The sequence below is a fragment of the Palaemon carinicauda genome, chromosome 22 (assembly GCF_036898095.1).
Source record: "Palaemon carinicauda isolate YSFRI2023 chromosome 22, ASM3689809v2, whole genome shotgun sequence".
In the NCBI taxonomy this organism is placed as follows: Eukaryota; Metazoa; Arthropoda; class Malacostraca; order Decapoda; family Palaemonidae; genus Palaemon; species Palaemon carinicauda.
In genome coordinates, this window is record NC_090746.1 from 78,263,881 (window position 1) to 78,277,148 (window position 13,268).

Here is a 13,268-nt window from a genome sequence, read left to right on the forward strand (position 1 = left end):
ATAAATATGAGATAATTAAACTTCAGTTGTGAAGATATACTTATGTCTTGTATTAAAACATAAAAAAATTCTATGTTAAATTGATAGTTTGTACTATAATAAATCAGTGTTCTGTTTACAAAATAAAAGCTATAATGTTCTTCTATTTCCTGTAAAACCGAGTCCTATCTCAAACACAGACATTAATGTTCATCCCCCTTTCCTAAAAACCAAAATATTTCTAAAAAGAAATCTCAGGGCCCCTTTACCTCGTCTTCTGTCTTGTCTACAAGTAGGTAATCGTGATGTGGATTGTAGTGGCCACCAATACCATAGTTGGACACTTGCATTAACTCTGCGTCGTCGGCTCCTACGTTGGTAGAGAGTCCTGTGATCATCTCCACTCTCCTGTTCACTTTATTGATAATGAAATCCATTGTATCGTCTAACCATCCAACCTGTAAAAGCAAAAATTATTTTGATTATTTTATTAATGAAAATTATCGTATAAAATTCAGTAAGTCGAGGAATACTGTAGAGTATATTTCATAAAAGTGTTTAGAAGTCATGTTTCATTCACTTGAAGAGATATTATTTCTCTGATGTGTTGATGAATATTTATGTTTTGTTTACTTATATTCTTAAATATTCATAATTGAACTTCCGACAAAATAGTCTTATCAACAGGTTCCTCAGTGTTTATTTAGTGGTAGCCTATTGCAACATCCCTGTCTGGCGTTCTGCTGGATTGGGATTCGAGAGACACTCAATCTCGATAGTTTCTTGTAGTGTATGCAACCCCACCATCTTTGTGAGCTATGGTTTGGGGGAGTCTATAGGTCTACCTGCCGAGTCATCAGCAACCATTGCCTGGCCCTCCGTGGTCCTAGCTTGAGGGGGGGGAGTGGGCTTGGGCACTTATGATATATATATATATATATATATATATATATATATATATATATATATATATATATATATATTCAGTTTCTATGACTTTATCCTGCTAGTACATTGTCACTGCCATTCACGCGCGACCTTTAGGCCTTTATACATTGATGCATAACAAGATGAATTATATTTCTGATTATTCCTCAAGTTTTTTACTGGGCCATAAATTGTAAAACCTCCACCTATGTTCTAGACATTTTCATTTGAATTGCTATTTTTCACCCTTGGAATGTTCATGACAATAAGATATATATATTTGATTCCCAACTAATGTGAAGCAGAATTCAACCTTGGGTATTGTGACAGGTGTTTTTAAACTTCTTTTCTTGCATCATGATCGTTCTGAGTTGTCAGTTACGAATGCATTGGTTATATTCTTTCAAATGTGTGTTTCTATAGTCTGTTTCCCCTCAATTTGATCTTAAATAGTTCAGCAAATTTAAATATAACATCGTTTCTAAATTGACAACTCGGTTTATATTAATTCAAAAAATATAGCCTGATTAAAACGTGTGTCACTCATACATATACTGGTATGTTAAATGAATAATTACATTTAGTACACCTCAGGAGACATGATGATAATAAAAAAAAATCCATTACTGTACCTCCATAGATGATGCAGTGCTTCACAGGATAGACAATGTCTTTGGTATGGATGCTAGTTGCTGTACATGAATGTACCACTTAACCAGCACATAGATTTGATTTTCATCTAAACATTATAGTGAAATGCATTACTGAATTAAAAAACTGGGGGAAATTCTTACTGAATAAAATGTACCATATACAAAGTTAGCAAGATCTACAATAGCAATTTCTAAAATTATTGAAGACAAAGAATGGTAAAATTTCATAATTCTTTTACCTACAATGCCCGTTACTACATAAATCTATGTTACCTGCTTATTTTCGTAATCGTTTCAAGCACAGCAGTCGTACCGAAGCTAGAGGTTATATTCAAAATTATCGAATTTTTAGTAATCAAATTAGAGAGAGAGAGAGAGAGAGAGAGAGAGAGAGAGAGAGAGAGAGAGAGAGAGGGGGGGGGGTTTTCCCATGAATATTTAAGTGAAAATAGAACAACCAACCGTAGCTTAGTCGAATAACGATTTTCTTTTTCACATAAGGTGTTTGAACCAACTGATAAGCACAAATATCGTGTTTTGAGGTCTTGTAAAGATAAATTTACTTTTGGTATTTTAATGTTTCAATAAATTCTAATCTTAAACTCATAAATTTATAATTTTTTAATGTAATACTCAACGTCAGTAAGATGATAACAAGTGGAGGAAATCGGCAATAGATTATGTCAAGTTAGTTGAGTTTATGTTAAAAATATATGGTTTTAGGTACAATGCTTTATAACTCGTTTTCTGAGGTAAGGAAAACGAAATTATTTTTTTATAGGGTAGACTAGGTGATTATAATTTCCCCTACCTTTGAAGTACGAGTGTTGCTTATTGTATTTCCTTTGCCTTGCTGTCCCTGAACCATAGCTCGAGCAAGCTGAAATTAACAGATGAATGGTAGATGATATAAAATATTTAATTTTATACCATGTTGATGACATTTTAATTGCATAATATAAGTAAATTCAGGTTATACTCATTAACAAATGAACGATTGAAAATACATTTAAGTTTACTTATAAGAAATTATTTCTATTAGTTTCTCATGCTATTTGGACTCTCGAAGATTTATTAAAAGAATTCTAGCTCTGTACTTTTAAATAATTGAGGTAAATTTCTAAAATTCTTTGTTTGTCAGCGATAATTAAATTTATTACAGTATCACCACCATCCATTCTTATATAAACTAGAAAAAAAAATACGTTTATTTTTCTTCCAAAATATCTTATGATAACAATGATTTAATAGTCATGGACGTATTTTCATTGTTATGTATGTAGCTATTACAATGATTCGACAAACAAGAATAACTCTGTGACAAACAGAAGTGATAATTTATAACGTTTCTTACCATAGGTTTGGCAATGCTCTTAATATGGTTGATTTCAAATTCGCTTATAGCTTCGTGGAAGGTGAGCAGGTCAGGCTGCCTGTGGTGCATCTCCACTTTGACAGGCATTAGGAAGAAGTAGGGTTGGTTCCGGTGATCGTAGAAGCAGGTTAGAGACGCCAGGTAACTGTCGTTCTGAGGACGAGGAAATGAATTGTTGAAATCAAGCTAACACTGAATATTTATCATTCTGGGGATTAAGAATTGAAACATTGGGATAATTCTGACACGGAATATTTATCGTTCTAGGGATTAAGAATTGAAACATTGGGATAATTCTGACACGGAATATTTATCGTTCTGGGGATTAAGAATTGAAACATTGGGATAATTCTGACACCGAATATTTATCGTTCTGGGGATTAAGAATTGAAACATTGGGATAAATCTGACACCGAATATTTATCGTTCTGGGGATTAAGAATTGAAACATTGGGATAAATCTGACACCGAATATTTATCGTTCTGGGGATTAAGAATTGAAACATTTGGATAAATCTGACACCGAATATTTATCGTTCTGGGGATTAAGAATTGAAACATTGGGATAGTTCTGACACCGAATATTTATCGTTCTGAGGATTAAGAATTGAAACATTGGGATAAATCTTGCACCGAATATTTATCGTTCTGGGGATTAAGAATTGAAACATTGGGATAAATCTGACACAGAATATCTATCGTTCTGGGGATTAAGAATTGAAACATTGGGATAATTCTGACACCGAATGTTTATCATTCTGGGGATTAAGAATTGAAACATTGGGATAAATCTGACACGGAATATTTATCGTTCTGGGGTTTAAGAATTGAAACATTGGGATAAATCTGACACCGAATATTTATCGTTCTGGGGATTAAGAATTGAAACATTGGGATAAATCTGACACCGAATATTTATCGTTCTGGGGATTAAGAATTGAAACATTGGGATAAATCTGACACCGAATATTTATCATTCTGGGGATTAAGAATTGAAACATTGAGATAAATCTGACACCGAATATTCATTGTTCTGGGGATTAAGAATTGAAACATTGGGATAAATCTGAAACCGAATGGTTATCGTTCTGGGGATTAAGAATTGAAATATTGGGATAAATCTGAAACCGAATGGTTATCGTTCTGGGGATTAAGAATTGAAACATTGGGATAAATCTGACACGGAATATTTATCGTTCTGGGGATTAAGAATTGAAACATTGAGATAAATCTGACACCGAATATTCATTGTTCTGGGGATTAAGAATTGAAACATTGCGATAAATCTGAAACCGAATGGTTATCGTTCTGGGGATTAAGAATTGAAACATTGGGATAAATCTGAAACCGAATGGTTATCGTTCTGGGGATTAAGAATTGAAATATTGGGATAAATCTGAAACCGAATGGTTATCGTTCTGGGGATTAAGAATTGGAATATTAGGATAAATCTGACACGGAATATTTATCGTTCTGGGGATTAAGAATTGAAAAATTGGGATAAATCTGACACCGAATATTTATCGTTCTGGGGATTAAGAATTGAAACATTGGGATAAATCTGACACCGAATATTTATCGTTCTGGGGATTAAGAATTGAAACATTGGGATAAATCTGACACCGAATATTTATCGTTCTGAGGATTAAGAATTGAAACATTGGGATAAATCTGACACCGAATATTTATCATTCTGGGGATTAAGAATTGAAACATTGAGATAAATCTGACACCGAATATTCATTGTTCTGGGGATTAAGAATTGAAACATTGGGATAAATCTGAAACCGAATGGTTATCGTTCTGGGGATTAAGAATTGAAACATTGGGATAAATCTGAAACCGAATGGTTATCGTTCTGGGGATTAAGAATTGAAACATTGGGATAAATCTGAAACCGAATGGTTATCGTTCTGGGGATTAAGAATTGAAACATTGGGATAAATCTAACGCAAAATATTTATCTTTGTGAGATAAGGAATTGAATTTTTGGGATGAATCTGACACCGAATATTTACCTTCGTGGGGATAAAGAATTGAAACATTGGGATAAGTCTGACACCGAATATCTATCTTTGCGGGGATAAGGTATTGAAACATTAGGATAAATCTAACACCGAATATGTATCTTTGTGGGGATAAGGAATTGAAACATTGGGATAAATCTAACACCGAATATTTATCTTTGTGGGCATAAGGAATTGAAACATTGGGATAAATCTAACGCAAAATATTTATCTTTGTGTGATAAGGAATTGAATTGTTGGGATAAACCTGACACCGAATATTTACCTTTGTGGGGATAAAGAATTGAAACATTGGGATAAGTCTGACACCGAATATCTATCTTTGCGGTGATAAGGAATTGAATCATTGGGATAAATCTAACACCAAATATTTATCTTTGTGTGATAAGGAATTGAATTGTTGGGATAAACCTGACACCGAATATTTACCTTTGTGGGGATAAAGAATTGAAACATTGGGATAAATCTGACACCGAATATTTATCGTTCTGGGGATTAAGAATTGAAACATTGGGATAAATCTGACACCGAATATTTATCGTTCTGGGGATTAAGAATTGAAACATTGGGATAAATCTGACACCGAATATTTATCGTTCTGGGGATTAAGAATTGAAACATTTGGATAAATCTGACACCGAATATTTATCGTTCTGGGGATTAAGAATTGAAACATTGGGATAGTTCTGACACCGAATATTTATCGTTCTGAGGATTAAGAATTGAAACATTGGGATAAATCTTGCACCGAATATTTATCGTTCTGGGGATTAAGAATTGAAACATTGGGATAAATCTGACACTGAATATTTATCGTTCTGGGGATTAAGAATTGAAGCATTGGGATAAATCTGACACAGAATATCTATCGTTCTGGGGATTAAGAATTGAAACATTGGGATAATTCTGACACCGAATATTTATCATTCTGGGGATTAAGAATTGAAACATTGGGATAAATCTGACACGGAATATTTATCGTTCTGGGGTTTAAGAATTGAAACATTGGGATAAATCTGACACCGAATATTTATCGTTCTGGGGATTAAGAATTGAAACATTGGGATAAATCTGACACCGAATATTTATCGTTCTGGGGATTAAGAATTGAAACATTGGGATAAATCTGACACCGAATATTTATCATTCTGGGGATTAAGAATTGAAACATTGAGATAAATCTGACACCGAATATTCATTGTTCTGGGGATTAAGAATTGAAACATTGGGATAAATCTGAAACCGAATGGTTATCGTTCTGGGGATTAAGAATTGAAATATTGGGATAAATCTGAAACCGAATGGTTATCGTTCTGGGGATTAAGAATTGAAACATTGGGATAAATCTGACACGGAATATTTATCGTTCTGGGGATTAAGAATTGAAACATTGAGATAAATCTGACACCGAATATTCATTGTTCTGGGGATTAAGAATTGAAACATTGCGATAAATCTGAAACCGAATGGTTATCGTTCTGGGGATTAAGAATTGAAACATTGGGATAAATCTGAAACCGAATGGTTATCGTTCTGGGGATTAAGAATTGAAATATTGGGATAAATCTGAAACCGAATGGTTATCGTTCTGGGGATTAAGAATTGGAATATTAGGATAAATCTGACACGGAATATTTATCGTTCTGGGGATTAAGAATTGAAAAATTGGGATAAATCTGACACCGAATATTTATCGTTCTGGGGATTAAGAATTGAAACATTGGGATAAATCTGACACCGAATATTTATCGTTCTGGGGATTAAGAATTGAAACATTGGGATAAATCTGACACCGAATATTTATCGTTCTGAGGATTAAGAATTGAAACATTGGGATAAATCTGACACCGAATATTTATCATTCTGGGGATTAAGAATTGAAACATTGAGATAAATCTGACACCGAATATTCATTGTTCTGGGGATTAAGAATTGAAACATTGGGATAAATCTGAAACCGAATGGTTATCGTTCTGGGGATTAAGAATTGAAACATTGGGATAAATCTGAAACCGAATGGTTATCGTTCTGGGGATTAAGAATTGAAACATTGGGATAAATCTGAAACCGAATGGTTATCGTTCTGGGGATTAAGAATTGAAACATTGGGATAAATCTAACGCAAAATATTTATCTTTGTGAGATAAGGAATTGAATTTTTGGGATGAATCTGACACCGAATATTTACCTTCGTGGGGATAAAGAATTGAAACATTGGGATAAGTCTGACACCGAATATCTATCTTTGCGGGGATAAGGTATTGAAACATTAGGATAAATCTAACACCGAATATGTATCTTTGTGGGGATAAGGAATTGAAACATTGGGATAAATCTAACACCGAATATTTATCTTTGTGGGCATAAGGAATTGAAACATTGGGATAAATCTAACGCAAAATATTTATCTTTGTGTGATAAGGAATTGAATTGTTGGGATAAACCTGACACCGAATATTTACCTTTGTGGGGATAAAGAATTGAAACATTGGGATAAGTCTGACACCGAATATCTATCTTTGCGGTGATAAGGAATTGAATCATTGGGATAAATCTAACACCAAATATTTATCTTTGTGTGATAAGGAATTGAATTGTTGGGATAAACCTGACACCGAATATTTACCTTTGTGGGGATAAAGAATTGAAACATTAGGATAAGTCTGACACCGAATATCTATCTTTGCGGTGATAAGGAATTGAATCATTGGGATAAATCTAACACCAAATATTTATCTTTGTGGTAATAAGAAATTGAAACATTGGGATAAATCTAACACCGAATATTTATCTTTGTGGTAATAAGAAATTGAAACATTGGGATAAATCTAACACAGAATATTTATCTTCGTGGGAATAAGGAATTGAAACATTGGGATAAATCTAACACCGAATATTTATCTTCGTGGGAATAAGGAATTGAAACATTGGGATAAATCTAACACAGAATATTTATCTTCGTGGGAATAAGGAATTGAAACATTGGGATAAATCTAACACAGAATATTTATCTTTGTGAGGATAAGGAATTGAAACATTGGGATAAATGTGACACCGAATATTTATCTTTGTGAGGATAAGGAATTGAAACATTGGGATAAATCTAACACCGAATATTTATCTTCGTGGGAATAAGGAATTGAAACATTGGGATAAATCTAACACCGAATATTTATCTTCGTGGGAATAAGGAATTGAAACATTGGGATAAATCTGACACAGAATATTTATCTTCGTGGGAATAAGGAATTGAAACATTGGGATAAATCTAACACAGAATATTTATCTTCGTGGGAATAAGGAATTGAAACATTGGGATAAATCTAACACCGAATATTTATCTTCGTGGGAATAAGGAATTGAAACATTGGGATAAATCTAACACAGAATATTTATCTTCGTGGGAATAAGGAATTGAAACATTGGGATAAATCTAACACCGAATATTTATCTTCGTGGGAATAAGGAATTGAAACATTGGGATAAATCTAACACCGAATATTTATCTTCGTGGGAATAAGGAATTGAAACATTGGGATAAATCTAACACCGAATATTTATCTTCGTGGGAATAAGGAATTGAAACATTGGGATAAATCTAACACCGAATATTTATCTTCGTGGGAATAAGGAATTGAAACATTGGGATAAATCTAACACCGAATATTTATCTTCGTGGGAATAAGGAATTGAAACATTGGGATAAATCTAACACAGAATATTTATCTTTGTGAGGATAAGGAATTGAAACATTGGGATAAATGTGACACCGAATATTTATCTTTGTGAGGATAAGAAATTGAAACATTGGGATAAATCTAACACCGAATATTTATCTTCGTGGGAATAAGGAATTGAAACATTGGGATAAATCTAACACCGAATATTTATCTTTGTGAGGATAAGGAATTGAAACATTGGGATAAATGTGACACCGAATATTTCTCTTTGTGGGGATAAGGAATTGAAACATTGGGATAAATGTGACACCGAATATTTCTCTTTGTGGGAATAAGGAATTGAAACATTGGGATAAATGTGACACCGAATATTTCTCTTTGTGGGGATAAGGAATTGAAACATTGGGATAAATCTGACACCGAATATTTTTCTTTATGGGGATAACGAATTGCAACATTAGGATAAATCTAACACAAAATATTTATCTTTATGGGGATAAGGAATTGAATCGTTAGGATCAACCGGACACAAAATATTCATCTTTTTGAGGACAAGGAATTGGACTATTGGGATCAAACTGACACAATATTTATCTTTCTGTGGATAAGGAATTTAATCATTGGAGTAAAGCTGACACTGAATATTTATCTGTATGAGGATAAGGAGTTAATATTTGTCATCAAGCTGACACCGAATATTTAAATGTCTGTTGATAAGAAATTTAATCTCTAGGGATAAAGAATTGAATCATTGGAATCAAACTGACGCAAAATACATATCTTTCTGGGGATAAAGAATTAATTTATTAGGATCAATCTGATTCCAGACAACTCACAGTCAGGGATTTCTGAGTTGAATTATGAGAATAAAACTGATAACAAATATTTTTCTTGCTAGGAATAATGAATTAAAATATTGGTATCAATCTGATACCAGAGTAAGGAAATGAATTATTTGAATAAACCGATGTCAGTTTAGGAGAGTAAAGATCTGAGCTGTGGAATCAAACGTTAATGCCATTAAGAATTTTGTTTTGTTCTTACGAGGGTTCTAGTCCCGGATGAAAATGAAGGGATTAATATAGGTTAAGGGTCTTGCCATATTAAAAAAAAAACATGTTGAAACCAAATTAAAGCAAATGGAATCAAACTTTAATTTCATTAGGAAATTTTTCGTTTATGCATGGGTTCCAGTCCAAGATAAAAGTGAATGGTTTAACAGGTTAACGTCCTTGCCATATTAAGAAAAAAAAAAATGATGAAACAAATAGAAAAAAAAAACGGAAAATCTGAAAGTATGAGTCAACTCACAAGCAACTTTTCACCACGACAGAGAGCTTGGAAATTATGAGCGTCCTCCTGCGGGGTCAAGTCGTTGCCCAAGCGGTACTGGGTGACTTGGGTCTCGCTCTTCTTCTCTAAGGGCATCGTAACAGAATGACCCAGCTCAGGTCGAGTAAGGGTGCTTTCGTCATACTGAAACAAATGGGGTAGAAATCATGATGATTTGACAGTAGATAGATTGACCTCATTCCAGTCTATTTAGATTTCTTCAAATATCTGAGATTAACGGTAGTGATTTTTTTTCCTTTTTGATATTTAGGACGGTGGCAGTTATCAAAATTATCAATATTTAAGCAAAGTATTTTATCCAAATATCTGTGTTTAAATATACAATGAGTTTTTAGATTTCTTTCATTCAACGCAAAATTAATCGTTTAACTATTTTTTTTTTAATTTAAGACGTAGGATTTCTGTAAATTCCTAACATTTAAGTAGGGATTTCTTAAAACGTTCATTTCCGTTCAGAACGAATTCTTCAGGTTTTTGCCATTCAATGTGGAGAGATTTCTCCAAAGGCCAAAATTCAGAGTAAATTCTTGATCATTCATAGCCTATGTGAGAATAATTTCATCAAAATTCAATATTTTTAGTAGACATATATTTGAACCCAAACTCCAGTCATTCAAAATGTCGTATTCAAATTCTTTCATAATGGGCATGGGAAATTCTTCATAGCTGAGGCATACGATGTCGTAAGAGAAAGTCTCCTTATTGATGACATTTAAGGTAAAGAAAATTCTGTGATGTTTAAATCGAAGTGTTTTTCCTTACTGGAAACCCGGTCTTAAAAAATTTAAATTTTTTTTAGACAAAACTGACACCTTTATTTACTAAGTTATAGTAGATCTTGACTTTCGTGATACACAAACATGATTAGAAAATTATCAAACACGAAATCTTTGAAATGAAAAGTTTTATCCACGTTACTGTCATTAGTTTGAATAAAAATATCATTGTTATAGACCCTATACTGTAGTTTCTCTCTCTGTATGTGTTTTAAAAGCTTTGCAGACATCCTTATCACTTTCTTTTCCTGCCTTACTTCACGTTTGGGCTGAATACGGACATCGAAAAAAAAAGTCTCTCTACTTACCGCCTTTATGGCCGTGTTCAGGAACATATTGACCTGGTCTTGGGTCACGGTGACGTTTCCCTCATGCCCTGCCAAGGTGTAGGCCTCCTCGAACCACTGGATGGCACGTGGGTACATACCCATATTGAAGGAGTGTTTGCCCATGTAGAGGCAGTCTTGGGCAGTCAGCTCTGAATTTTGAGTAATGGTTAGGATCAATTTTGTTCTTTTGTGGGTTTTTTTAAATTAAAAACGGTACTATAATAGCATATTAAGCTAAATCTGTATTTTTATTAAGTTAGATAAAACAATGGGGATTCCATTATTCCGAGCTCTCTCTCTCTCTCTCTCTCTCTCTCTCTCTCTCTCTCTCTCTCTCTCTCGTACGTTTCTTAAGTAATCTTTTGCTTTTTAGGGAATATTCTAATTTGTTTTACTTAGTCTTTTGTGTTATCATTATTATTGTTATTATTATTATTATTATTATTGTTATTATTGTTATTATTATTATTATTATTATTATTATTATTATTATTATTATTATTATTATTATTATTATTATCATTATTATTATTATTATACACTTAAGTTTATAATGACTATTGTCATTACCAATAATGTTACTATAACTACTCGTATGATAATCGTTATAAAAACGAAGTATCCTTACCGGCAAAACTCTGCACACCCCAAACGTTTCCCCTCACGAGTTGGGTCATGTTAAGGTTATAGACATCGTGGAGCCTTACAAGGGCCTGAGCGGCTCCATGGAGGTCTTCTTCCGCAGGGAGCCTCACACTCAAACCACCACGTCCCCCGACTCCACCACCCATGGCTTCTACAACATCTGCCGAGGAAGTTTAGGTTAGGAATACGAATGTTGTCATTAGTATACATCTCCTCTGCTTTGATTTCGTCATCTAAAAATAACTGACTGACTGATTGACATACTAGCTAGTTAACTGACTGATTGATTTACATACTAACTGGATGACTGATTGATTTATATGCTAACTAACTGACTAAATAACTGATCCTTTGTTAACTGACTTACTGATTAGTTTTTATATTAACTGGCTGATTGATTTTTTAATTTGCTAATTGAATGGTTGACTGACTGGCTGACTGATTGACTTACATTCTAACTGCTTGACTCACTGACTGATTGGCTTGCATACTAACTGGCTGACTGATTGATTTATTTGCTAACTGAATGATTGACTGACTGACGCAAACTGCTTGAATGACTGTCTTATTGGCTTATATACTAACTGACGGACTGATTCATTTACTAATTGAATAGTGGACTGATTGACTGACTGATTGATTCATTTGGTGATTGATTGACTAACTGACTTATTCATTCGGTAACTGATTGACTGGCTTACTGATTCATCTGGTAAATGAGTAGTGGACTGAATGTCTGACTGATTGATTGACTTACTTATTGGTTGAGTCATACACAAACTTCTAGAATGACTGACTGACTGATTGGCTAATAACTTATTGATTCATTTGATAACTAAATGATTGATTGAATGTCTGATTGACTCGTACACTAACTGCTTGAGTGAGCTTAATTATCTAAAAGTCAATCCATGATTTTGTTTTCAGTCCAACAAAGAAAAACAGCAAACTGAGATAAAACATATACCCTTCTGGGTAACTAACTTATCCAATAATCCTTCTTGGCCTGATCTTCAATGTGACGCCAGTCAACCGTCAGTCTCTTCATGAGATGGAAAGCGTGGACCGGGTTCCCGGCGAGTCTTTCCATGATACCTTCGTCAGTAGCGACGCCCTCGGCCGACACTTGCTCGTATTCCTGGAGATACCTGTAGAAGGAAGGGAATGTTTCTTTAAGTGTTGGGGTTTGAAGGTTTCTCATGAATGGCAGAGACAAGGGACATTGATAGTGCCCTAGAGACTGACCATATATACATATGATCAATTTAAGATATCCCTCTCCACACAAGTTAGGAGCAGGGAGGGCTAGGCAATGGCTGCTGATGACTCCGCAGGTACACCTATAGGCTCCCCCAAACACCCTACCATTAGCTCACAAGGATGATGAGGTTGCAGACACGACAAAAAATTATCAAGCTTAATCACAATCGAATCCCAGCCCAGCAGAACGCCAGGCAAGGATGTTTCCTGTTATATGGTTCCAAGGATTGGGTCTGCACCTGTATTTCATGTCAAATTTGTAAG

General features: G+C 34.0%; 1 protein-coding gene across 1 annotated transcript in view; it reads right to left on the reverse strand.

Moving 5' to 3' along the window:
- The window catches only part of LOC137616141 (prolyl 4-hydroxylase subunit alpha-2-like), a 15,278-nt gene extending 2,392 nt beyond the window's left edge, over window positions 1-12,886 (reverse strand). Inside the window, exons 1-7 of the mRNA XM_068345814.1 lie at window positions 12,729-12,886; window positions 11,728-11,904; window positions 11,079-11,248; window positions 9,953-10,117; window positions 2,914-3,087; window positions 2,371-2,439; window positions 249-437 (exon numbers count right to left, since the gene is read on the reverse strand). Coding sequence (XP_068201915.1) covers window positions 249-437; window positions 2,371-2,439; window positions 2,914-3,087; window positions 9,953-10,117; window positions 11,079-11,248; window positions 11,728-11,904; window positions 12,729-12,834 — 1,050 coding nt within the window. The 5' untranslated portion in view covers window positions 12,835-12,886. The remainder of the gene's footprint in view (window positions 1-248; window positions 438-2,370; window positions 2,440-2,913; window positions 3,088-9,952; window positions 10,118-11,078; window positions 11,249-11,727; window positions 11,905-12,728) is intronic.
- Window positions 12,887-13,268: the final 382 nt, after the last annotated feature.